The sequence below is a fragment of the Sus scrofa genome, chromosome 12, assembly GCF_000003025.6.
Source record: "Sus scrofa isolate TJ Tabasco breed Duroc chromosome 12, Sscrofa11.1, whole genome shotgun sequence".
In the NCBI taxonomy this organism is placed as follows: Eukaryota; Metazoa; Chordata; class Mammalia; order Artiodactyla; family Suidae; genus Sus; species Sus scrofa.
The window spans coordinates 56,147,227-56,174,473 of NC_010454.4; the positions used below are offsets into that span (position 1 = coordinate 56,147,227).

General features: G+C 47.6%; 1 protein-coding gene across 10 annotated transcripts in view; it reads left to right on the forward strand.

The window, feature by feature from the left end:
• Nucleotides 1-27,247, forward strand: part of DNAH9 (dynein axonemal heavy chain 9) — a 321,249-nt gene that overhangs the window by 102,148 nt on the left and 191,854 nt on the right. For all 10 annotated transcript variants that reach the window (XR_002337370.1, XR_002337369.1, XM_021067888.1 and 7 more), the window contains exons 27-30: nt 4,819-4,975; nt 11,926-12,030; nt 22,995-23,152; nt 25,950-26,088. Coding sequence is in view for 8 of the 10 variants with exons in the window: in XM_021067888.1 (XP_020923547.1) it covers nt 4,819-4,975; nt 11,926-12,030; nt 22,995-23,152; nt 25,950-26,088 (559 nt within the window). In the remaining 2 variants the exon portion in view is untranslated. The remainder of the gene's footprint in view (nt 1-4,818; nt 4,976-11,925; nt 12,031-22,994; nt 23,153-25,949; nt 26,089-27,247) is intronic.

The following is a 27,247-nucleotide window of genomic DNA, read 5'->3' on the forward strand; positions in this document are numbered from 1 at the left end:
CCCCAATGACCTTTTCCCTCGGATCACCTCCTTTTCTTTGAGTATGGGTGAGAACTATAGATAGAATGATATCATTCACGTGATTATATTTTGCTTTATGGCAAAAAAGTAATTATTCAGGTGACTGAGTATGATAACCATGTGAGCCCTTAAAAGTAGAGCTTACTCCTGGCTGAGGGCAGACGGGGAGATCAGAGAGGCTTAAAGCATGAGAAGAAGTGAACATACCATTGCTGAGTTTGAAGATGGAGGGAGCCATAGATTCCAGCCCCAGCCCCACCGAGGACCCCAGTCCTACAACTGGTAGAACTTAATTCAGCCAAGAACTCAAACGAGCTTGGAAGGAGATTCTTCCCTGGGGGTTCCAGATGAGAGTCCAGCCACCTGATGTCTTGATTTTGGCCCTATGAGGCCCCCAGTAGAGGAGCCACCTGCTCTTGTGACATACGGAAGTGAGATACCCAATGAGTGCTGTTTTGAGCCAACTAGTGTGCGATAGCAACAGGACATGAATACAAACCAACTGTGATTTCACCCACTCCCGGATTAGCCAGAGCACATTTCTGGAATAGCCACCGTCCATTTATAGCTGAAATCAAGATAGAGTGCCTTTGATATTTTCTTTAATCTGCCAGCTGAATGACTGTATCAGAAAAGGAAAGCTATATTTCATATATTTATTACCTTAAAAAATAATACCTGGAAAGAGGATCAGCTTTCTCCTTTCCAAGGCACTTTCACATCTCTTGTCTCATCTTGTCCTCACAAGAGCCTGGAGAGTCAGATAAGAACAAAGCGTTACAGGCATCATTTGCCGGAAGAAAGCCAAACTGACTTCAGCTCAGTATTAGGAAGACCTTTCAAACAATTCAACCTGACCTGTGCCGGAAGAGGCTGGCTTCTAAAATACTAAGCTGTGCCTTGCTAGATGAACAGGCTGCGTGATCGTAGTTGAAGGATTCAGTGGGAGGCAGCCTGGCCTGTTTAAAGAGCCAGGCCTCAGGAGTTTCTTCTAACACTAAAGATTCTGTGTTCCCCACAAGCAGCAAATTAAACGGATGCATATTCACGTTGAAGTTGGTTAAGGCAGGGGCTGTTTTTTCAAGGGTTCCTTACCATTTTCACAATTGCAGTTTGGGTTTTGGGGTTTTTTTTGTTTGTTTGCTTGTTTTGTCTTTTTAGAGCCCGAGGCATATGGAGGTTCCCAGGCTAGGGGTCGAATCCGTAACTGTAGCCTGGCCCGCGCCATGGCCACAGCAACTCGGGATCCAAGCCGCCTCTTTGACCTGCACCATAGCTCACAGCAATGCCAGATCCTTAAGCCACTGAGCGAGGCCAGGATTGAACCCACATCCTCATGGATACTAGTCAGGTTTCTTAACCACTGAGCCATGATGGGAACTGCTGCAGTTGTTTTTACACCAGCAGATTTATCTAAATTCCTTTGTGGAAAGAAAATCCTGTGTGCTGGGCCCCAGTGACACTTTTTTAACGCACCAAAGTTTATTAACCTGCCTGAGTTTCCCAAACACTTTATAGTGAGTCTTGCTCCTGAACCTTTGCCTTAAACCATTATAGCATGATCTGCCCCCTCACTAGGAAACAGAGCAGATTGAAGCAGCTGGCTTGGATGTTTATGGAGATGAACTCTCTAACAAGACCACAGGTGGAATCTTAGAGGAGAAGCGTGTGCCCCAAAGGACTAGGACTTCCTCCTGGCTCAGTGGACCCAGAAAAATGGCAGCCCACCTCCCCCACCCCCCAGAAGAGGGGAAAATTGTTTCTTTATTTTCTTTGTTTTTTTCTCATGTCCCAAACTAAATCGACACTGTCCTTGCCTTAGTTATTAGAACTCCTTAAACAACCTACTCTCCCTCCCTGAACCTCAGTCTATCCACCTATAAGTTAAGGGGACTGGATGAGTTGATCTTGAAAATTCTTTCCAGCTTGGAGTTCTGTTATTATGGGCAGATAGGTATATGAATGTGTGAGTGTGTATGCATTTTGGCATTTCCTCCCCGAGTGCTTCTTCTAGTGATAATCAGAATCTTAGTAGATGCTCAAAAAGAGATTGACACCCAGTCACGAGTACTTTGGGGGGAGATTCTTGATTTTTCTGTGAGAATTCTATTTTTGTGAAACCTTCTGCTTCTGAACTCCTGGATTCCTTGAGAGCCCTGCTGCTGCTGCTGCAGAAAGCAGAGGTCTGGACTTGTCCATCAGCTGGCAGAGGAGGCCATCATGGGACAGAAAGAGGGCGCGAGAGAGAGTGGGGAGGAGAGTTGGCTGGTGGGCCAGGATACCTCCAGTCCAGGCAGTTGCCTTTCCTGCTCAGGGGGACAGGGCTGCAGCCAGCCCTCCAAGTTCTGGAAGTAGCCTGAGGCTGGCAGAGATAGAAGGCCTTGGGCCCATCTGCAGCCAGAACACAGCACAGGAGGGCAGGGATGGTTAAGGCTGCACACGAAACTCTGGAGCTCTAGTTGCCAGTGTTGGGGAGAAGCACTGCCATATGGTAAAGGTGATCGAGCAAGGGGAGATGAGCCCTCGCTTTTCACCATAACCCTGACTCACCTCACCTTGTGGCCCACGTCACAAATCAGCGACTCTGACGTGAGCTCAGTCCATAGGGAAAAGTGACGCAGCTGCATGAGCCCAGCTCACCAGGGTTAAACGCAGCCAGCCTCTGCCCTGACCCCCACTGCGCAGGAAAACTCTGGGCAGGATAATAATGCCACCTACTTTTCCTCTCTGCCTGGGGAAATTGCCTTCCTGGGTTTCATTTTCAAAGGCTGAAGGAGATATGGGAATTTCACACTAAATTAAAGGAAAATTCAGAAACTCCGTCTTTTCAAAATAATTTGGTTGTACTGGAAAAGCAGTCACCAGCTGGCAAGCTCAGAGTTTCTGGTCAACTGTAGACATCAGATTCAGAACCAAAGAGCATTCATTTCAAAGGCCCCCTCAGACAGCCCCTCCCTGCAAGTTGAGAGCCTCTAGGTTGAATTCCTAGGTATTAAAAAGAGTGATGGCATATTTTAAAAAGCTTTGTTGAGGTCTAACTTACACGTCTCAAAGTTCCCCCATTGCGAGTGTACAAATCAGTGGTTTTTCTAAGGTCATAGGCTGTGCCACCATGACCACAGTCTAGTTTGAGAACACTGCCTTCACCCTGCCCGCAGGCAGGCCTCATTCTCACCTCCCTTCCTTAGCAGCCCCTCATCTGCTGTCTACTTCTGTGGTTTTTGGACATTTCATAAATAAAATTATAAGGGATCTTTTGCATCTGACTTCCTTCACTTAAGGTAGTATTTTTAAGGGTCATCCATTACTTTGTTAAGTGGTATTCTGTTGCATAGATATATCACATTTTGTTTCTCCATTCACTGTTGATGGACATTTGGGTTGTTGCTAGTTTCTTAGTGTTATGAGTATTGCCGCTTTGAACATTCCTGCATAAGTCTCTCTGTGAACATATATTCATATTTCCCTTGGGTCAGTTCCTAGAAGGGAAGTTGTTGAATCATATGATAGGCCTTACTCTTTAATAAACTGTGCACCTGTCTTCCAAAGTAGCTGTACCCTTTAACATTGCCGCCAGCACGGAATGCGGTTTCCACTTGCTTCCATATCCTCACCTTCACTTGTTACTGTCTGTCCTTGTGATCACAGCCATCCTAGTGGGTGTGTTGTGGTGTCTCACTGTGGATTTAATTTGCATTTCCCTAATGACTCATGATTTTGAGTATCAGTTTCCATGGGCTTATTACCCAAAGGCACATTTCAAACTAAATGGAAATATAAGCCATTTTTTAAAAAGTACCAGAAACTGATACTGAAAACTGATTTTATTTCTTTGTCCTTAGTACAAAAATAGTCACCAGAGGATTAACTAGATTGCGTGATTGATCCATGCGTTCATGAATTTATTTGTCTCATAAGTATTTATGAAGGGACTACCTATGTGCCTGGAGTCGTGCTCATTTCTGGAGATGAAACAATGACTCGGGCCTTGTCCCCCCCTTGGTGTACTCATGAAGACATGTACGGAAGAGGCGTAGGACACACACTGTTGGAGGTCACAGTGCAGCGGGAGCACTCGCCTGCCTGCTCGCCCCAGTGCAGGGGGGTCTGGGAATACTTATGGGTGAAATCATGAAAAATGAACTCCAAGAGGTTAGTAGCCCTCAGCCAAGCAAAGATGGAGAAGGAACATGATCCAGGTAGATGGGCAGGGTGGGGAGCCGGGGGGTGGGGAAGGAGAGAGGGACAGGCAGAGTCCCACTCTGTCTGGGCATCTTCGTCGGTTCAGGCAGCTCTAACAAAATTCCAAAGCCTAGGTTGCTTAATAAACAACAGAAATTCATTTCTCGCGGTGTGACTGGGAGGCTGGTACTGAACCCAAGTTGGGCTGCTCACTGCTGGAAAGGCCAGTTTGCGGGGGGACACACATGTTCATACCATAGCACTTGGCAAGTGAAAATAGCTCTTCGTGAATGGACTTAATAATGCTGAGGCCGGGGGGGACAATGAGAAATGAGCTGGAGAAGTAAGGGGGGCAGGATAAGGAAGGGCCTCGCAGGGAGCCCCTGGTGCCCTTCAAGGACAGAGCATCATGATCCGATGCTCCTTTAAAAAGTGCCCCCTACAGCACAGAGGGCAGCAGAGTGGGGCGGGCTGGGCCTCACTCGACAGAAGCTCTGTCAGGCCTCTCATGGCCTTAATCCTCAGCTCCACCTCACTAGGACCCGGCAGGGCCAGAGCTATCTGTGGGCTCCCCTGTGGCCCTGAGGATGACCTCTGCCTTCCTGTGTTTGGCAGGTGCTACATCACCCTCACTCAGTCTCTGCACCTGACCATGAGTGGGGCTCCATCAGGACCTGCAGGCACAGGCAAGACGGAGACCACCAAGGACCTGGGCCGCGCGCTGGGCATCATGGTCTACGTGTTTAACTGTTCGGAGCAGATGGACTATAAGGTACGGGCCCACCTTTGGGGGGCTAGAAGCTGGGCAGCAGCCAACTACTGACCAGCTTTATTCACGCCTCCCAGGCCCAGTTCAGAGGCCCAGCCGAGGAGGCCTCTGCTCCTTCACAAGAGCTGAAGGGCCCTTTTGCCCTGGAGCTTGTTGTCCTCCCTCTAAACCTCAGCGCCATGGAATCCGCATCCACCCATGAGCTTTGCGACCATAGACGGGGGACTTCACCTCTCGGGTCTTCTTTTGTCACGTGTAAAATGAAGAAGCTGAGAATATATGCAAAGTCCTGCATTCATTATTTGACCCAGAACCACAGAAAGGCTCATAAGTGGCTGATGTAAAAATCTTCACCAAAAAATCGTAGATGTGCTCTTCTGTAAAAGTGGGCATTTCCCCAGGATATCTACAAGGCACCATATTCTGCAAGGGCAGGTTTGACTTCTGAAGACAGACTAGATTAGCCTGTGTTGTTAGCAAGAGATAAAAAAGACAAGCGCAAGGCTAATGTTCTTCATTCGGGCGCTCATCATTTCTACATTTTTGTTGGTTTTGGTTTTTTTCTTTACTTTTTAGGGCTGTACCCTCGGCCTATGGAGGTTCCCTGGCTAGGGGTCCAATGGGAGCTACAGCTGCTGGCCTACACCACAGCCACAGCAACGCCAGATCCGAGCTGAGTCTGTGACCTACACCACAGCTCACGGCAATACCAGATCCTTGACCCACTGAGCGAGGCCAGAGATCAAACCCGCAACCTCATGGTTCCTCGTTGGATTCATTTCTGCTGTGCCACAATGTGAACTCCCATTTCTACATTTTTAAGTGTATTTCAGGTTCTGTGTCATACAGAAAGGCAAGAGGAACGAGGCCCATTAGCTAGGAATATTCTGCTCACAGACAGACCTTATAGAGATTATTTTCTTTAAAAAGCATAATAACAGATTGTCTCACTGTCTCTTTATTTTTATTTATTTTTTAGGTTTTTTAGGTTTTTATTCCTTATTTTATTTTGCTTTGTATATATTTTTGTAAACTGTCTTAAATCCCTTTGGAAAGTAGGATGGCATGTAAGGAAATTTAGAGTGGAAAAAAAAAATAATTGCCATGAATAGATCAAATAGTATATGTATAAATCATGCAATATATTGATTGCAAAATAAGTTTTAAAAGATTTGCAGTTACCACATATAGAACTCTTTAAATAAGATTATAATTTTAATAATATCTCTTATATATAAAATTTTGCTTGCAGAGTTGCAGAATCCTGTAGCACCATGTTTTTTTCATGGAAAGCAAACAAAATGAGGAATGAGGCCCAAAACAGCTGTCCTCCCATAGATTACACACTATATTTTGCTTTTCTTGAGGAACACATAAAGATAATGTTTCTTTTTAAGTGAGGCTGGAAGAAGAAAGAAATTTTTTTCCCCTTTAAAGAAACAGGCTAAACTTTGAGGATTATTTTAAGTTTCTAGATTCTATATTGCTGAATGACTCATTGCTGAAATAAGTATAGTTTCCCAAGAGTAACATTCTGGATGACACACTCATTTAGATGCAGAAGGCCTGGGGTATTGATTGAAGAAAATCAGCCAGTTTTCTTCAAAGTCATGCCTATCATGGGAGACAGGAAGAGATGAGTTGGCCCCATGCCCAGAGGTCACTAAGGTCATTTTACCCAATCCTTTCTGAAATCTTATTACTGAACCCTGACACCACCAACTCCTCTAAGAGTACAGGATGAGAAGAAGAGTTGGTCCTTCATTTGAACTGCGCAAAGCTGCTGCCAGGTGAGTCTAGTCCAGACACAGATCAGAGGAAGGACAGTAGGTAGAACCGTAGTGAGACACAGCAGAGGTAAAGCAACCCTTTTCTAGACACCAAACATCCTTTGTAACCAAGTAGCTTCACCAGGCAGTTTGTAAACCTCATCTTCCCCCTTGTTGTCCAGCTATTCAGAATTATTTTTATCTCAAAGTACACTCCAGCAATCAAGTTTATTGAGCAACACCATTGCTCAGCATGCTTTGTGCATTGTGAGAGGGTATCAAAGATAGATAGATAGATAGATAGATAGATAGATAGATAGATAGATAGATAGATAGACAGACAGACAGACAGGCAGGCAGGCAGGCAGGCAGGCAGGCAGAGAGATAGACAGAGTGAATGAGTATAACCCAGTCCATTTGGAGAGACGATGAGAACGACATGTAAAATATTTAGGAGAGACAGCAAACAGCCTGACCCTGAGTGCTAATGTGTGTTTTACAAACTAATCCCTGGAATACTCAGAGCAGGGGGAGAGCCGCCCAGTGTGCTGGTCAGAAAAGACAGCGTAGAAGAGGTGAGACCTGAGGCTGAGTGAGCGCCAAACAGGGCGTGTGACCTTTTAACACAGTCCAGCCTTCTAAGAGGTCAGTTTCAAAAACAGGACCGAGTTCTATGTGCAGTTGATGTGCTTTCTGTGTTCCCTGTTCTGACTTGACCCTGAGCCCTCTTCAAGGGTTTGGCTGGGACAGGAGAGGAAAGAATGAGGGTCAGAAAGAGTCAACCAGCATCACTCAGAGCAGCACATTCTGTGTAGCGTCTCCAGGGAACAGGCTAGAAACAAACATGGAACCACAGCCGGGTCCATTTCAGGTGGATCAGGGAACAGGGCAAGATAGGAGATGGGATTGACCAAGGGGGAAGGACACAAAGCCACCAGGAGGCTCTGACCTCGGGGTGCCGGGTCACAGAGACCCTGCAGGCTGCAGAACAGATGCAGAAGCATGAGGAAAACAGTCTTTAAGGACAACCCCGTGGGCAGCCAGATGCAGGGACACAGGGCCTGGAAGGTAGGGACATTTTGGGGGGAAGCTGGATGATGGGGTAGCAGAAACAGAAAAGAACTAGAGGCTTAAAGCAGTTAAATGATACTTGGTGAACATGGACAGGGAGGGACTGGGGTGAAACAGGGAGGAGTAAAGAGGAGAGCTTGGGCTGTGGCTAGGCCCTTCACAATCCCTTCCGCCTCGGGAGTCCTACCAGGAGGCGGTGGGTAACCGGGTGGATGTGAGAACTGTGTGGAGACTTGGGGAAAGGGAAAGTTACTGCTGTTAGCGCTGGTTGGAAACCCATCAAACTGGCCGCTTTCTCTGGAAAGTGGTTGCAGTTTTGGTGCTAAGGCGTTCTTTATGTTACAGCAGTAGTACCTTCTCCCCTGACATCAATTTGCTAAAACATCAAATGACTGGGCTTGAAAGCATCTGGAATCCTCCCTGACCTCTCCCCCACCGCATCCACGCGGTGGAAACTGTCCTCTCTGGGCTTCTGAAGCATTCCCTCCCACACTTCTCCTCTCTGACCGGGCCTTCCTGACCGCACGTTCTGATCCCCTTCCTTCGCCTCAAGTTGATCGGGTGTACGGGAAACTCCTGCATCTGTTTTCCACGTCACCCAGGTCCTGGTCGTCCTTGAACTGGGCAGCAGGGGCCTCCATTCTGATGCCCTTGTTGCATATTTGGTTGACACCCTTCTCAGGCAGGTCCTGCTGACGTCCTGTCGTCTTCGCCCCATCAGTACTGATGCTCTCATTTATCCCGCGGGTCAGGGTAGAACATCTTCAGTTTCCCGTCCTTCCTCCCGTCATTCCGGTCAGTTAGCAGTGTTCATTCTTCCTCAGCGTGGCTCTCACTCCAGGCCTTCGGCCTTATTCTGAGATCCCTTATCCTAGCCCAGAAACCGTCTAATGGCTCGGCAACACCACAGCCCGGCTAAGAGTACCATTGTACTGTTGGGGTGGGGTCAAAACATGGGGTAACGTGGAGTCCTGGGTTCTGCCCAGGCTCCTGGGGCGTAAAGTGTGGGGTACAGTTATCCCCCTATGGAAACTCTACTCTTCTGCTTTACATATTGGATTTCCATTTGATGAAAGGGACCCAAGCTTTAAAAAGCTTTCACAACCACTGTTAGCATAGAGAAGCATGGATTTTGATTCTCAAAACTTCCATTTAGTATTTGTAATCTTTGACGGGTCGGTGTGTGTATATATGTAAAATGTGTGTATGTGATGTACATATATGTACATGTGTATGTAATGCATGTATACATATCTGTAGATGTATGTAACAAGCTGTCAGATGTCACAAATACTAAGCATAAATTCAGGAATACAAGTTGTAATACATATATATATATGAAATATAAAATATATGTTACATTTATTATGTAAATATTAAAATACATATAATTTTATGATTTTATAATATTTATGTTATCGATATACATATATAATAAATAATAATAACACAACCCTCATGGATATAATAATAGTAATATTCACCTGCAGGGTTTTGGTTTTTTTTTTTTTCCTTTTGCCATTTCTTAGGCCGCTCCCTCGGCATATGGAGGTTCCCAGGCTAGGGGTCGAATCGGAGCTGTAGCTGCCAGCCTACGCCAGAGCCACAGCAACACAGGATCCGAGCCGTGTCTGCGACCTACGCCACAGCTCACGGCAACGCCGGATCCTTAACCCACTGAGCAAGGGCAGGGATCGAACCCGCAACCTCATGGTTCCTAGTCGGATTCGTTAACCACTGCACCACGACAGGAACTCCACCTGTAGGGTTTTTTTTTTTTGAGCACACAAACACAATGCCTGGAACTTACTACCTCCTCAGAGAAAGCATGATTTCTCAGTCTGAAATAACTACATGCCAGTTTTATCTCTAATAAACAGAATGAGTTCCCTGGTGGTTGAGCAGGTTTAGGATCTGGCATTGTCACTGCTGTGGCTCTGGTTACTGCTGTGGTCCAGTTTTGATCTCCAGCCCAGGAACTTCTACGTGTCATGGGCACAGCCAAAAAAGCAAACAAAATAAAGCAAAAAACCAGAATGAGTAAGTCAACAGCCACACTACCCTCATGTTAAAATTCCAACGGGACTTATCACTATCTGAGAGCTTCTTATTCTTGTGTTCATTTTATGTTTTCCCCATTAGAATACAAGCCTCATGAGGATAGGGACAATTCTCCCTTGTTCGAAGTTGATTCCTCGTGACCTAGGGCAGCCCCTGGCACATAGTACATGCTCGATACTTAAGAGCGTGAAAAGAGGAATCAATTAATTCAAGAAGCTTAATAAAAGTTGGACTTACGCCTCCCTCCCTTTTCAAAGTCTGCCCCGCCTCTAACCTAAGCATGTGAAGTTAGACTGCTTCTCCTAAAATACTGACTTAATCGTGCTTTTCTCTGCTCCAGACCCCCCAAAATCGCTTCCAGAAATTCAGTTCTGTTCAGAACCATGATCCCCTTTATTAACTCACCTGGCAAGCCAAAATGATGCCTTTATTTTTCTCTGACGATACCGTGATTTTGCTCTTCCTCTGTCCACAGTCGTCCCTCCTCCCAGAAAGCCCTTGCGCTTCTGTTCTGCCTGCACACTTACTGTTATCCTATGGAGCCATCATTCCATACGTTCTGAAGGCGGCATGTGTGCAATACCAATACTCCAGATCTTCTGACTTCTGTTCTTGTTTCCTTCCACTAAACTGATGTTTGCCTGAGTGCCCTCTGAGAAAACCAGGAGTCAAGAAAAAAATCCTAACCACATAACAAAGTTGAGCAGATTTAATTTTGCTGGACTTCTTAGGGCCCTTAAAGCACTAATATGTGTTGTTAATGGACAAAAGTGGATTATAGAATGCAGTGTTTTCCAAAATTGATTCATCAAAGAGTATTGTTTTCAAGGAGCATCTCCCAGCTTTGCCATTCCATGAAATAAAGTTTGGACATAAAGTTGTAGTACTACCTGAAATTCACCTCTTTGGCAAAACTGATCACTTGGCACTTTAACCCACCCCTCTCTGAACTCCATAGCATTAGTGGTTTCTATTAGCCATTGGAACCGTTGCTCAGGTAGCAGTTTACCTGTTTTATTTATGTACCTTATCTCCACAACCTAACTAGAAGTTCCTAGAGAGACTGAGACCCTCTGGGTCTAGCACATGAGCTATGTGTGAAACTAATGGTCCAAAAATGCCTATGGAGTAAAAGAATGGACTTTTCAGCTATTAGCATGTTCCCAGCACTTTAGTGATGTCTCCTTGCCAACAGCCTTGAGTGTCTCCCAATCACCTCTCCCTTTACGTTGCTTCGTGGTTCACTACTTCACGTCCAATGCCCAGTGTGGTTTTTCTCTTCAGGATGATATACCATCTTCCCTCTGAAATTCTTTCCTTGCTCTCCTTTAAAAAGATTTACCTAGGAGTTCCTGTCATGGTTGCGGGTTCGATCCCTGGCCTTGCTCAGTGGGTTAAGGATCCGGCGTTACTGTGAGCTGTGGTGTAGGTCGCAGACGTGGCTCAGATCCCCCGTTGCTGTGGCTCTGGCGTAGGCCAGTGGCTACAGCTCCGATTGGACCCCTAGCCTGGGAACCTCCATGTGCCACAAGTGCAGCCCTAGAAAAGACAAGAAGACAAAAAAAGAAAGATTTACCTGTAGTTTATTTTCTATAGCGGCTCTCCTTTTCCACCCGCATCTCCTGCCTCTCGTCACTCTGGGAAACCTGGGTACTTGGCATGGATTTAAAGATAGAGACATAAACTTTTTCATCAGCACAGGCCAAAGGCTGAATGGAAGGCTTTTTGTCTGTATGGTGCAAGAAATGTAATATTTTATTCATTTCCTGGGATTTTTGAAAGCTGCAGAATCAACATTAATGCAAGCCTGATGACATTTTAAAGGGATTTTGGTCCAAGTGTCTTGAAAAGGTTCTGTTTGATCCCATGACTTAGGTTGGCACCCAAAGCCATCAAAATTTTAATTGTCCTTGAAATTTTAATGTGAGTTTCTAACCAGCAGTCTTTAGAGGAGTGGAAGTATCTATAATAAAGGGGGTGGGGAGATTGCTTGGACATGGGAGGGTGAGCCTGGCACAGACAGTAATTTCATCTCTGTACATTTTGTTGCAGTCTTGCGGCAACATCTACAAGGGTCTCGCTCAGACCGGTGCCTGGGGATGTTTTGATGAGTTTAATCGCATCTCCGTGGAGGTCTTGTCCGTGGTGGCCGTGCAGGTATGGAGGCCAGAAGTTGGTGGGGGCGCTGCAGTCTTCATGCCAAACACTGGCCGTCTGCACCCTCTTGTTTCCACCCTCTCCTCACCTGCTCGCCTCTACCCTTTCCCCTTGGCGTCTCCTGCTCCTTCCTTCCTCTCTGAAATCAGGCCCGGGTGCAGAATGTCGGTATCAGGCAGGTCCCTGCCAAGGTGGATCCATCTAGGCCATGAGTCTCCATTTCTTCCTCTGTAAAACGAGAAGAACGACCATCCACCTGCTTCATAGGCGTGAGGAAGGGATCAGACAAGGTGGTGGAGCCCAGCTCCTTGGAAAGAGCATAGACTTTGGAAATTTCAGACCAGGGCTAAGATTCCATTTCTTTTTTGTTCCTTTTTTTTTTTTTTTTTGCTTTTTTTTTTGCTTTTTAGGACCACACCCACGGCATATGGAGATTCCCAGACTTGGGGTCTAATCAGAGCTACAGCTGCCGGCCTACACCACAGCCACAGCAACGCCGGATCGGAGCCGAGTCTGTGACTTAACACCACAGCTGACAGCAACACCAGATCCTCAACCCACAGAGTGAGGCCAGGGATCGAACCCACAACCTCACAGTTCCTAGTCGGATTCGTTTCTGCTGCACCACAACGGGAACTCCTAAGATTCCATTTCCTGACTGGGCATCTGGGCCAGCTGTTCCACCACTCTCAGCCTCGTTCCCTTAATTATACACAAAGTGAGGAACACAACATGGATGTATCATTAGATTAAGTTTTTTTTTTTTTGCTTAGATTTTCTCCAAGCTTGCCACTTATCTTTCAGGTCATCCAGAAAGCACTTACTAAGAACCCACAGCATAGTCACTGCTGTGCTCAAGGCCGGGGCGAAGGGTCCACAGTAGAAAGGACATGGTCTCTAACTTCAAAACCTTGAGTTCCTGAGACACTTCAGTATTCTAGGCATTATTTCATATCTGAATCACGGTATGGGACAAGATGCTAGATATGCTATCTCAAAACCGAGCCTTGAAAAGATAGGATTTGGCTTTGGGTCAGGATCCCATAGATAGTGGGAGCAGCAGAAAGAGAGGGGAGGAGAGGAGTGAATGAACCCTTGTCGAAAGTCTGTTCAGTACCACTTATTCCTCATGTATCATCTCCTACATCTGTCACATCCACACAGCAGCCCTAGGAGCCACTGGTATCACATATATACAGAGAGGGAGGCCGGGGCCGAAGAGCAGAGGAGAAAACCAGCCTGTTCTGTGGCACACTGCTGGCAAGTGGCACGGTTAGGCCTTGAAGCCAAGCTCCCCAACCCGTGCTGTCAGTGCAGATCTGGGGACAGGTCTCAGGTACCAGGGGTAAAATGCTGGAGAGGAAAATATGGCAAGAGAGGCAGCTTTGAGCCAAATAGAGACGGACTTAAATGCCACGACATGTGTTGCGCCCTCTTCAGTGGGCAACATGGAACCCTGGGAGATGCCTGGAAGGGAAGTTGCCCCTCTGCCTGGGAGCAGTTTTTTTTTTGTTTTGGGGTTTTTTTTGTTTTGTTTTGTTTTGGGTTTTTTTTGGGGAGGGGGCTGCACCTACAGCACATGGAAGTTCCCAGTCTAGGGGTTGAATTGGAGCTGCAACTGCCAGCCTATGCCACAGCCATAGCAACACGGGATCTGAGCTGCATCTGCTATCTATACCATAGCTCATGGCAACACTGGGTCCTTAAACCACTGAGCAAGGCCAGGGATCGAACCCTCATCCTCACGGATACTAGTTGGGTTCGTTACCGCTGAGCCGTGATGGGAACCCCTTGGAGCCGTTTTAAGGAGCTGGGCAGGAAGATACCCAGTGGGTCCTGATTGGAGCTGTGAAGGCTGAAACAGAAGTCTGCCCGCCTCCCCCCAAGACCCCCCGGGATCAAGGTGGAGCACTTTCCCAGTGCCTGTGCCAGTGCTCCTCCCTGAGGGGGCCTGTGGGTTCAGAGCCCCCTACCCCTCTTGCCTCAGCAAGGTAAAGGGCACTTACAGTGATGAAAGCTGAGGTGAGGGACGTGGGACACTGGCATGACTGGTGCTCCCAATTTGTACCCATGCAGCTTACAATCAAAAATAATTTGGTTTTCTGTTATTGTTTGCTTTTATTTCCAAAGCAGTATGTATACAGTACAGAAAAAGAAAACTAGAGCCCAGAGCACCTCTTGGATCCCTATAGGCCTCTGTTTAATTCTTTCAGGTCCAGACAAAGGAACAAGGATAATGTTTAGCTGAGCCGATGTGTTTCTTAGGCCCGTGGGCAGGGCCGAGGGAAAGGGCAGAGGAAGGGAGGTGGGAGGACTGCAGACAGGAGGTCATCCGTGGGGGACAGCTGGCTAGGACAGTATTCTCCACCTCCCTGGCAGAGCCGCCCTCCCCCCACATAGTCCCCACCTGCTGTCACCCCTCTCATCCAGGCCTGCCATCCCTGTCACAGGTAGGCTGGACGTGGAGCTGTGGGCAGGTGCTGAAGCCACCACAAGGCTTCACAGGGGTGGACGGGCACCATAGCTAATGGCACGGCCCACTCTGGTCTCCAGTTACTTCTGGGAGCCACTGGCGGTCAGGGGGGGGGTCTTCATTTCCCCTCCCCCGAAGTCAGGCTTTCCACCTCTTTCCTTTGACAGCCAGTTGGCGTTCCAACTCGCTGGTGCTGGTCTAGACTGTTTCCTGGCGAAGCTCCTGAAAGTGGCAAAAGTGTGGGGCTCTTCTCTTGTTCTCAGTCAAGATATTTGGCCTTTCCTTCCCTCGGGTGTGTTTGACTCCCCAGGAGGGAGTAGAGAAAGTAAGTCAAATAGCTGGCCTGGACATTCTCTAGGCTGGAAACCCTTGACAGGCTTGGTTCACAAGAGCTGATTGTGCTGTCAGGTTGTGGCAGAAGTATTTCCACCTCGGAAACTCCACCGCGGAAACAGACAAATCCTACAAATCAGGGAGTTTTGTTTTCCTGGAGAGCTGGTTACACCTTTACCAGCACAGCTCTGCCTGTGAGAGAGTGATGGCAGTGTTGCCAGATGGCTTACATTTTAAGAAGAAGGTGAAATTCCAGAGTTTGATTAAAAATCTCTAGATTTCTCAAAGTTGACAATTTATTCAATTAAAAAACAAAACAAAACAAAACCTGAGCTGAACAAACAAGACACGTCAGCTGACAGCATTCATCTCCAAGCAGTCACTCCACAGCTTAGAACCAGGAATGATGGCCCTGTAAGCGCTTTGAATTTCGTACTGTAAGATGTGGAGTAAAGCAAACAAAATAAACCTTTCTTGAAGTACTAATTCTAGGCCTAGGCATGGTTCTGAAAATCAGAAGAGAAGCATTAGCTTTTTGCGAAGGAATCTGTTGGGACCAGTAACCTGTAATTACACCATGTCCTGGAGTTTTTCTTTTTACTTCTTCCACTGCAGATGTCTAAGCAGCCAGTGTCTTCCTCCAACTTTTTGTTCCCTCGCCCACTATCCTCTGTTATTTCTACCCACCTTTATGTCCACCTCTTTTGTTTCTGCTTGTATGACTTTATGCACCCTCTCTCCTGGCTGCTTGCCACAGCTTCCGGAGGGCATCTCTTGTTCTCATCAGCTGGGCTGCACTGCTGTTACTGCCCTCACTTAAACCCAGGACCCTTCATCCTGAATAGCTATACCTGTGGTGTTCCAGTCCCTCCCCCAGTGCTGGGGGCTGCCATCAGGGTACCTCAGTGTGTCCCCACAGGAGCCTGGAGAAGAGCAAAAGAGAAGCAGTGAGAGTTCATCTCGGGCTCCAGAGGTTTACGAACAAGTTCCATGAGGAACTGGTAATTTTAAAGAAGCAGGTCTTATAGAGTAGAGTTAGCCAGACAAGGGAATGGGAAGTGGTTGTGTGTCTAGACTCTGAAACCGCTCTGCCAGTGTTCAGTTCTGGTTCTGCCACTTACCTTGGGCAAGTCCATGTCTCAAGTTCCACATCTATAAAGGGGGTTAATAGTAATAATACTGCTTGATGCAGTTGTAGTAATTATTAAATGAATTAATGTATGTCAGGCACTTAAAAACCAACACACAGGAGTTCCTGTCATGGCTCAGCGGTACTGAACTGATATCCACGAGGATGCGAGTTTGATCCCTGGCCTCCCTCAGTGGGTTAAGGATCCAGCATTGCCGTGAGCTGTGGTGTATATTTCAGATGCGGCTGGGCTCCCATTTTGCTGTGGCTGTGGCCGTGGCCAGCAGCTGTAGCTCCATCGACCCCTAGCCTGGGAACTTCCATATACTGTGGATGCGGCCCTAAAAAAAAAAAAAAAAGCAGGCGCACAGTAACGTTAGTTTCTCTTATGATGGTAGTGGTGGTGGTTACTGTCATTATTGCCTGAGCACTGCAGTAAATGGCTTGAGGAAAGGCCAGAACACACAGGACAGGGAAGAAAGGCCTACACCCTACCCTCACCAGTCTCCTCTACACCTCTCACTCCTCAGCTGGCCCAGGCTTGGGCTGTCTTAACAAACTTAACAGTGTCTGAACCGATGAGGCAGTGCCCAGCAGCCACTGTTCCCAGTGCATAATGGACAGACGTGGCCAATTTGCCTTATTTTGAAACTGCCCAACACAAAGTCAGTAATGAGTTCTCTTTTTGCTTTTGAAATTAAATGAAATAAATTCAACCTGGAATTCCCTGCTGCTTCCACATGCTTGTCTAGGAATACATCTATAGGAGATGTTCTCAGGAAAGTGGTCTGACAGCCTGGGCAAAATCCAAGCCAGGACCGTTTAAAATCATAGACCGCCCAAGGAGAAATTGCACTCAACTGTTCATGCCACCATCCAGGCTGGCATATTGGTGCCAGAGCTGCACCCGCTACGACAGCTCTCCCCGCCCTCCCCCACCCCCCCACCTCCCCACCCCCTCCTCTTCTTTCATGTCTGCGCTCTGCTTCTAGGTAACTTCTGCAGAAGTGAGCACAACTCAGTGTCCCTGCAGGTGGACATTTTAATGTCTCCGCCAGATTGGTCAAGCAGAATTGCATATCCAATTGGGAAATTGTGGCAATTCCAGGAACAGTTACTGTTTTGTTTTGTTTTTGTCTTTTTGCCTTTTCTAGGGCCGCTCCCTTGGCATATGGAGGTTTCCCAGGCTAGGGGTCTCATCAGAGCTGTAGCCACCGGCCTACGCCAGAGCCACAGCAATGCGGGATCCGAGCCACATCTGTGAGCTACCCCACAGCTCACGGCAACGTCAGATCCTCAACCCACTGAGCAAGGCCAGGGATCGAACCCACAACCCCATGGTTCCTAGTCGGATTTGTTAACCACTGAGCCATGACAAAACTCCAATTCCAAGGACAATTACTGTTATGTTTAAACATAAGATACTACCTATGTTTTTAAATTTTGCTAACATAACAACCAGCTCCCTAGGCCATGGGTTGTCTGGGCCCCAGGACATGTGCCACCACCCTGTGCCTGTAGCCCCTTGTTCCCTCCACGCTCCCTGGCCTGATGTCTCTGCCGCTTCCTCTGTCCCATGGGTACAGGCCCTGGCAGTGTGCTGGGTGGGGCAGGAAGCAGCAGAAGCAGCAGCGCAGCTGGCAGAGACTCAGGAGCCCACCGTAGCTGTGTTCCAAGTGCTCAAGGGGCTGAACAAAGGCTAGAGTCTCAGAGCCAAGGCAGCTCTCAGGTAACCCCCTTTATAGAGGAGCTAAAGGTTTAAGGTGAACACACAGAAATCGTCTAAGACATGTAAAAAAGTGCTGAGTGGGTTACACTTCCCACAGGCAGCAGACTCCAGCCTGCCACTGCAGAGAGAAGCGTGGAGTGAGCCAGGCAGGATTTTAGTAACACGTGGCACTGGGGGCAAAGGCTGGAGAAGGGAATGACCCAGGGGACCACAGAATGAAAGGGCCACTTCCCTAGAATGTAGAGGGGCCAGGTCCAGGGGTGTGGAAAAATAGCTGAGAGGAGGCACAGAGCTTAGAGCTAGCTGCTGACCTCCTTAAGGTATATCACCTGCAAGGCAGATAGGGTGACTGTGACATTTAATCAGTGCCTATGATGCAAGGCCGTGGCCTGGGTGGGAGGATATAGGGGCAGAACCCCCTGTGATTACCTGCTTTCCATCTTTGGCAGGAAAGAGATCATCCTTAAAAAGGTCAAGCCCCCATGGTCAGACAAGCCATGTGGCTTGTGCAGATAACAGGACTGATCTCTTGGAGTCAGGGCTGGCCTGCGGTATGGAGCAGTAAGACCTACACATGCATCTAAAATATAAGGCAGAAAGGAGGTTCCATTCAAGAGGTGCAGTTAAAGATGTAGAGACTCGTCGGGGGCGGGGGGGAATGCTTGCCAAAAACACAAGTGCTGTACGACTGAAAAGAAAATGAGCCCACTGGTTGAGGGCAGAGGAGTGTCATGAAACTGGGATGGGGCAGAGTGGTCCAGTGTCAAGAATTCTTAATTGGCCACCAGGTGTCCTGAAAGTGGACAGTGGAGGGTGCAGGACAGGATGGAGTCATCCAGCCCCATGCTACTCCAGCTGTGGACCAGGAGCATCAGCATCCCCAGGGGAACTCTCAGACCCACCTCAGACCTGCTGTAACAGCATCTGCATCTTCATAAGACCCTCAGTGGTTCCTGTGCATCATGACGTTGAAGACATGCTGCTCTGGTGCAGTCCTCTTAACCCTGACGGCACTTAGAAGAGCAGCCATGTGCAAAATGCACCGTCTCCACCCCCAAAGATTCTGATTTCTCTGGTTTGGGGCAGGACCTAGGCATCAAAGTTTAAAAACAAAAAGCAAAAAAAACCCTTCCTTCATGGTTTGAGAACCAGAGCTGAGAGGGAGACTGTGAAGTAAGGAAAACATCCTTGAGGACTGGGAAGCTTGGGTTCACATCAGGACCTCACGATCAAGCCTGGCTGGTTGGGTGAGTGGGCTGCAGGGATAGTGTGCCCACGGCAGGTGGGCAAAGGAGCGGAGGACTCAGGCTCACTGAGAGAGGGAGGGAGTCAGTCTGCAGCTGTGAATGGGGACACCTGGGCGGAAGCAGGGGTGCGTAGAAATCCAAGAGTTGACTCTCTCTTGAACCTTCGTGTGCATCAGACTCACCTGGAGGGCTTATTAAAACACCTTCGTGGAGCATACCCCCAGAATTTCGGATTCGGTCAGTCTGGGGTGAGGCTGAGAATTTGCACGGGCGTTTGGCAGGATCCAGGGGCACAAGCTGTGGTACGGTGGACAAGTTACTTCTACCCTCTTGGCCTCAGTTTCCTCACTGGTAAACGGTTTGGTCCAGATCACGGTTTTCTCAGCTTTGGCACAAATGAAGTCTCGGGCCTGATAATTCTTTGCTTGCAGGGGTCTATCCCGTTTAGCTTCATGCCAGCAGCATCCTCCCCCCAGTTGTGACAGCAAACATGTCTGCAGGCATGGCTGGATGTCCCCTGGCGGGGGGCAGGTGCAAAATCACCCTCAGTTGAGAACACTGGTTTCTACACAGCTTTCCATTTTTGTTTGTTTTCTTTAATGGGTGGTGAAAGCACCTTTGTTATTTCATGGAAACACATCTCTTAATTATAGCAAACATGATGTTTTCAGAGCAAAAAATTCCTGTGAAATGGTGTGTATTTGAGCAGGAGCTGTGTGCAGCTGGCATGGTGTTCGTAGAAGGCCATGTGGGGAAGCGGCTCTACATACTGGCTCTGGCCCCAGACTGTCTTAACTCAGGTGGCCCCACTTACCTACTTTTAGGCATCTGGCAAGTTTTGTTTTTCTTTTAACTTTTTATTTTGAATTAATGTTAGAACTGTAGAAAATTATAGAAAATCAATTATAGAAAAGTTGCAAAAATAGTATAGAGTTCCAGAGTTCCCGTCGTGGCACAGCGGAAATGAATCCGACTAGGAACCATGAGGTTGCGGGTTTGATCCCTGGCCTCACTCAGTGGGTTAAGGATCTGGTGTTACCATGAACTGTGGGGTAGGTCGCAGATGCCGCTTGGATCTGATGTGGCTGTGGCTGTGGCATAGGCTGGCAGCTGTAGCTCTGATTGGACTCCTAGCCTGGGAACCTCCATATGCTGTGGGTGCGGCCCTAAAAAAGAAAAAAAAAGAAAGAAAGAAAAGTAGTGTAGAGTTCCTGCATATCCTCCACCAGCCTCCCCTACTGGCAGCATCTTCCGTGATTGTGGCACAGTCTTCCCTGCTTTCTGCCTCGCTTTCCTCCCAGTGAAATGAGGACCCAGACCTCTCACAGCTGTTGAGGGGACGGAATGCGACAATTCATGTAAAATTCTCAGAAAAGCACCTGATACATATCAAGTGCTTAGTAACTGCCAGTTATTATTTTTGTTATTCCCTGTGGCTTTAAAGTCTCCCAAAGTGATGCGTCTCCGGTGGAGAAGCAGACCCCACGAGTGAGGAGTGTACCTGGCACCTTTGACGCAGTCCGTGCCCACCTGTGCGTGCTCCTCCACCTGGCTGGGCTTGCAGTTTAATCCAGACAATCCCAGTCCACCTGCTTCTCCCCCACCCCCCGGCCTCCGGAAGGACCTTGGGACTTTACTGGGGCCCTGGACCCCAAGCACTATTACCTTTCAGTGGCTTGTTCTGTGGACTTTGGTTGCTTCTAAGGCAACAAGGCAATGCCAGGCAAACAGTCTCCTTCCTCACCAGCCAGGCTCACAGCCTGCCATTAGCACTCATGCTCAGTGTTAACTGCGTCCTTGAGTCTCTACAACGCTCTCCTTCGAGGGCCCCAACAGAATTTTACACCAAAGCACAGATGCTGCCCGTCCTGTGGAGCACCATGAGTCCTCACCGAGTGAGGTTTCTGGGCCTCGGGTTGCCGGAGGGGTGCTGAGGCAGAGCGAAGAGCAGAAAGGGTCCAGGGCTCTCACCTTCGCCCAAAGGTATCAGAGCAATTCGTAAGTGGTAATTGAACTCCCTTCCCCACTCCCGTCACAAGGGGGGAACTGTGTATTTTACAGACGGGGAGGACCAGAGCCTACGGAGAGAAGCAGCCTTCCCCACTCACGCACCTCCCAGGGTCATGAGGGTGGTAAGAGGCCCTGTGGCTGCGCTGTGCTGTGAGCAGCTAGGGAACAAGCAGAGCTCAAGCTGTTTGGCTGACGTGCTGGGTCCTGGAGGCCTGCTCTGCCAGAGTGCGTTGGCATTCTGTGCACGGAAAAGGAGTTTCAGTCTCAAACTAATTGCTGTGAGCTTGAATGCATTCCGTCATTACAGCTTCACTTTGGGAAAGGAGCTGAATCCCAATTGTGGAACCGCCATGCGTCCTGGCAGACACTGCCCTTCCAGAGGCACTGGAGGGAGCCTTGCCCCCCTTGTAGGTGGTCCAGCTGCCTCCATGCTCTCTGTCTCCATCTCTGTATGTCTGTCTCTCTAGTAAGGATGTGGTCAAGCTGTCTCCATCTTTTTCTCTTTCATACATGTGCCAGCTCTGATGCTCCCTCCCTCCCCCTCCCCCTTTCTCTTTCACACACACACACACACACCCGTAGCTACAGCTCAGTCTCCTTGGAACCCTTAGTTATTCTAAAGACCCTGAGCTTAGCTGATATGCACAGGACTCATTCAAAACTTCATGCTGGCTCCAGATTCCAGGTTTTTCTCTCAAGAACCCTGAGAGGATGGAAATACTCAGAGACATTCTGGGACCTGGCTGAGCAATTGAGCCCCTTTTGTCCTCCTTCTTTCTGTTGCTGATCATTTTCATACACACTTTTCCAGACTACCAGGTGTGAAAATAAATGGGTGAGTTGCATTTCTGTCTCTCCTTCCACTGCTGTAAGAATAATCTAGAATCTACTTCTGACCAGGTCAAGCTTCGGCTTAAATCCCCTCCGGCTTCAGGCCGCATTTAAGATAAAGTCTGGTCTCTTTAGAAAGGCACGATAACCCCTGGAGAATCTGGCCCCAGCCTCCCTTTGCGCCTGTGACTCCTTTACTCCCCACCATACACCCCATCCATACAGGAGTCACCTGTGCAAGAGGTGTAGCCCAGACCTGGGAGTAGACAGGAGGGGTCAAACCCAGGTGAGGACCCTGCTGCAGTGACGTGGTGGTGACATTAACAGTTTCCATGTTGGCTGCTCTTTTTTTTTTCCCTTGGTCTTTTTAGGGCCACACACACGGTATATCGAGGTTCCCAGGCTAGGGGGTCCAGTTGGAGCTGTAGCCGCTGGCCTACACCACAGCCACAGCAATATGGGGTCTGAGCCACGTCTTTGACCTACACCACAGCTCACGGCAATGCCTGATCCTTAACCCACTGAACGAAGCCAGAGATCAAACCCACGTCCTCATGGATGCTAGTTGGGTTCGTTAACCACTGAGCCACAACGGGAACTCCCTGGCTGCTCCTTTTGAGTGTGGTCTGTGTGCCAAACTCCTTATGGACTTTTTTTCATTTAATCCTTAGAACAAGCCCCAGGATAGGTTCTGGTGTTCTCTCCATGTGTAGGGCAAGAGCCCAGGCTCCAGAATCCACCTGCCTGGATCCAAATGCAGACACCAGCACTTAGTACCTGTGTAAGGCTCAGCGAATGACTCTAGCTCTCGGTGCTCCCATTTCTTCATGGAGAAATGGGGGTGGTGGCACTAAAGAGCCCCCCTCAGAGGGTCGTGGTGGGGATCACATGACCTAATACATAAAGGTTCTCGTGACAGTGGTCAGTGCTAGTACACCTTGGCTATACTGCAGAGGGGACCAGCCCTCAGAGGGCTTTTCACTGTTGACCCCCAACCTCTTAGCCACTGTGTGGTAAGCATGGGTATGGGAATGTAGATTTCTTTAGGACAGGCACCCAGTGCCCATCAGCAAAGGGCCAGGGTGCAGTCATCTGGTCTGTCCTTCTGTGAAAGGGGCCCCAGAGCAAGTGTTTGTGCTGTGTGTGACCACAGGGTCCCAGCCTTAGCTACCACCCCACCTCTGGAGCATTTTCTGATGACTCGTTCACCAGGTAAAAAGCATCCAAGATGCAATTCGAGACAAGAAGCAGCAGTTCAACTTCCTCGGGGAAGAGATTAGTCTGAACCCTTCTGTGGGCATCTTCATCACCATGAACCCAGGCTATGCTGGCCGCACGGAGCTGCCGGAAAACCTCAAGGCTCTGTTCAGGTGAGAGCATCTTCTCTGTCCCGTGCAAGGGCCCCAGAAAGAAGCTTCTTTTATTTCTCCATTGAAAACACATGACATGTATACTAAAAGAAATGTGGAACATATTAAAGAATAGATTTTACAAAACCAGGTTTAATGCCATCACCAGTAAAATTATTTTTTGCTTAATTGTGTTCTGTTCTTCTTTTATTGGCATATAAAGTCATGCATTTGTGGTCTACACACAGTTTTGTATTGTTTCGTTTTTTTCATTTCATGGTGCATCATAATTCTATCAGTTTCTTCTGTTAGATATTCTTAAGGAATCTCATTTCATAACTGCATTTTATTTTATCAAGCATGGTCCGCAATGTAATTAACTAGTTCCCCATGGTTATATGTTAAGACTATTTCTAACATTTAACATAAATTTATGCATCGTTTTATGCAACATTTAAAATGAATTTATATGTATTTGTATATATAATTTATATACATTATACTATAATATACATAAGTATTTTTTCGTATGCATGATTATTTTCTTTGGCTAGCTTCCCAGGAGTAGAATCACTGAGCTAACAAGGAGAAGCATTTTTAAGGCTCTGCCAAATTGCTTTCTACAAAGAGTAGTGACGAATTACACTCACAAGAGTGATGCATGATAGCACCTCTTTTATTTTACTGTTGCCACCGGTGGGCATTGCCATATTTTTAAATCTTCTTTATTGTAATAAGAAAACACAAATGCACTTCCTAGCAGGGGCTGGAGTCTCCACCCTTTTTTTTTTGGAAAAGAGAAGTCAGCCCAACAAAGAGAAAACTGGAAGATGCTTCATGGCTTCTGCTTTTCTGTTCACTGAACTGGTACCCGACAGAGGCCTTGAGAGCAACAACATAGCTGTGTGTCTCATCTTTGGACTGAGACCCAGTGCTCGCTTTTGGGGACGTGGAGGCTTACGAAGCCACTGGAAGTCTCCCTGTGTCCCTCAGTCCCTCACTTTCCTCTGCCCTAGGACTGGGTGGTATCTCCATCTTCAGGCAGGTCCCCTTGTCGGAATGCCAGCAGGCCGTGCGACCTGCTGCCCAGAGTGCTGTATTGTTCGCTCTTGGCTTACACAAAGTATTTATTAAATAACCCCTGTGCTGTGAGCAGTACTGGACCGAGGTAATCACCTTGATAAGGATTATTTCTTGTATTTTTCCCCCTTTGTTTTGTTTTGTTTTGCTTTGCTTTTTAGGGCCACACTCACGGCATATGGAAGTTCCCAGGCTAGGAGTCAAATCGGAGCCACAGCCACAGCAACGTGGGATCCAAGCCACGTCGTCAACCTACACCACAGCTCCCTGCAATGCCGGATCCTTAACCCACTGAGCAAGGCCATGGATCAAACCCGCATCCTCAAGGATCCTGGTAGGGTTCATTAACCGCTGAGCCACGAAGGGAACTCCCTATTTTCCCTTTAAGTCAAGGGGAAAAACAAATAAAGGGAACATATACCCATAGAAGAAAGTTGTGGGGGGATAGAAAAGCATCTGTAAAAATAATAAATTCAAGTAACTACTTTTACATTGAACTCTTACAGAAACCCTAGGAGGTGGCTACTATTAGAATTCCCTTGCACTGTGAGAAAACAGAATTAGCAAATTGACCAGGTAACCCTACTTCCTAAGGTTAGCTAGTAACCTGATTAGTAAGCAGCACAACTAGAGTTTGAACCCAGGCATTCTGACTCCTCCCCACCTGAGTGAGTCCTTTATCCAGAGAAAGGCACCTGACCTTTGGGCATGTTCCTTCCAATATGTGGGGGCAGAGTATTTCTATTTTCAAACTTGAGATCAGATTCTATATAGCTTAGTACTCTGCCTGCACTAATGCGTGTTTTCCTATGTCACTAAATAGTTTTTCTTCCACAGCATTATTTTTCTTGGCTGTATTGCATTCTGTTGTATGGAGGTATATTTAACCTTATTTCAGGTTGCAAAATAATTTTGAGAATCTAAGTATTTGTTTTCTCCTTTAATCTGAATGCACTGTAAAATAATATAAAGGGAAAATGTACTTGAATGATAGACTTTTGAAAGTTTTATATCAGGGTAGAGAAAATATAATTAAAGAAATTAACAACTTTAGGCTCCTATTACATACCTAATAAGTTAATTATGTACCTCCTTAAATTAGAAGTAAATAATTTTAAAATAAAATGTTTCTAGAGCTAAAGGAAAACATATCACAGTGAATCCTTATAAATAGACAAAAAATCCCCTTCTGTGTTCTCGTATTTGCTATTTTGCGGCAAAGTGGGATTAATGGTACCTACTTCAGACCTCAGCATCAAATATTGACATTTGTATGCAAGTAAGTGTAGAATAAGCTCCAAATGTCACCACTTGGAGGAGACAAGTTTTGAGGGTGAGAAATAGAGTCTTATTTTCTTGTAGATACCAAGAGAGACTCAATTCCTCAATTTTAGCCCCTAATCTATTATAGCAATCACCAATCTGTAATCTACTAATTACTAAGGCTTTGCTAATCTGTGCCTTGTTAAAGCACATTGAACTCTAGGTACACGACTTGGGTTGTAGCCCCAACTCTGTCCCCATCTGCCAACATCAGCTGTGACCTTGAGCAAGAGAATTCTCTCCCTTAGTTAACTCGTCTTAACATTGGCAGTCTTTCATGAAATAATTGCTAAGGTCTCAGTTTGTACACTCACAGACGCCTCCATCCGCAATCTGAGCCCGTGTCTCTTGTCTTACAAACTCCCCTCCACCACGGGGTTGGGAACCGTCTCGGCCCTCTGTCTCCCTTCCACAGGCCTTGTGCGATGGTCGTCCCAGACTTTGAGTTGATCTGTGAGATCATGCTGGTGGCAGAAGGATTCATCGAAGCACGATTACTAGCCAGGAAATTCATCACGCTTTACCAACTGTGCAAGGAGCTCCTCTCCAAGCAGGTATATTCCATGGGCGACCAGTCCCGTGTGCCTGCCCTAGCTTGTCCGGGTTCTGGGGCTGGTGTATTAGGGGCTCATTAGATCCTTCCCATAGAGAGTCACTGTGCCCGTAACAATATTGCAAGCTCTATAAGAAAGATTTCATGTTCTTTTTCTTAGCCCAGGATTGGGGGGCGGGGGGAGACCATGTGGCCACAGAACTAATAGAATACTCAGCAAGACCTCACAGATCCTCTGTGTGCATGAGAAACATTGCAGAAGCCGGCGAAAACCCGTGGAGGGGATGGCCTCTGCCTGAAGGAACCTGAGACGAGGGGCAGGCTTGGGAGAGCCTTAGACGTTAAGGGACCCACGCTGCCCATTGCTGCTGGTCCTTTTTTTTTTTTTTTTTTTTTTTGTCTTTTTTGGGCTGCACTGGTGTGGCATATGGAGGTTCCCAGTCTAGGGGTCACATTGGAGCTGTAGCCGCCGACCACAGCCACAGCCACAGCAACACAGGGTCCAAACCGAGTCTGTGACCTACACCACAGCTCACGACAACACTGGATCCTTAACCCACTGAGCGAGGCCAGAGATTGAACCCGCAACCTCATGGCTCCTAGTCGGATTTGTTTCCACTGCACCACGACGGGAACTCCCTGTTGCTGGTTCTTAATGTGACTTCTGCCCAAGGCAGGTCCCCTCAGCTGAAGAGACCTTACCACATGAATAAGAACCCCCAAAGTTTGTGCCTTAGATGGAGATGTTCTTGGCGTCAAGGACAGCCAGTCAGGCTTCCTGGGCTGTGCCCACTGAGTTTCTCTTCCCTTTGGCGATCTTTTACTTGGGTCATCTTTGCTGCTAGAATAGGCGCTCTCAGTCCTGTGAAGTCTGTCAAGGATGGATATTGGAAGAACCCACTTCTGTTTTCTCCTCGCTTCCTGGGCCCTGGTTCTGCATCCTCTCTCTAAGTTTTCCACCGCCATTGGCTTCCAGCCCAGGGACTCACTTTCCCAACTCGATCCCACACCTCTCTTTAGAACTTCAAGTCTATCTATTCAGAGATCTATGCCACAGGTCCCCGACTGTCTTAAAATGCACCTCCAGCTCAGCATCTGAAGCTGATCATCCTGCCAGCCCCACCCCAAGCCCACTTCTCCGGCATTCAGGGCTTCAGCAG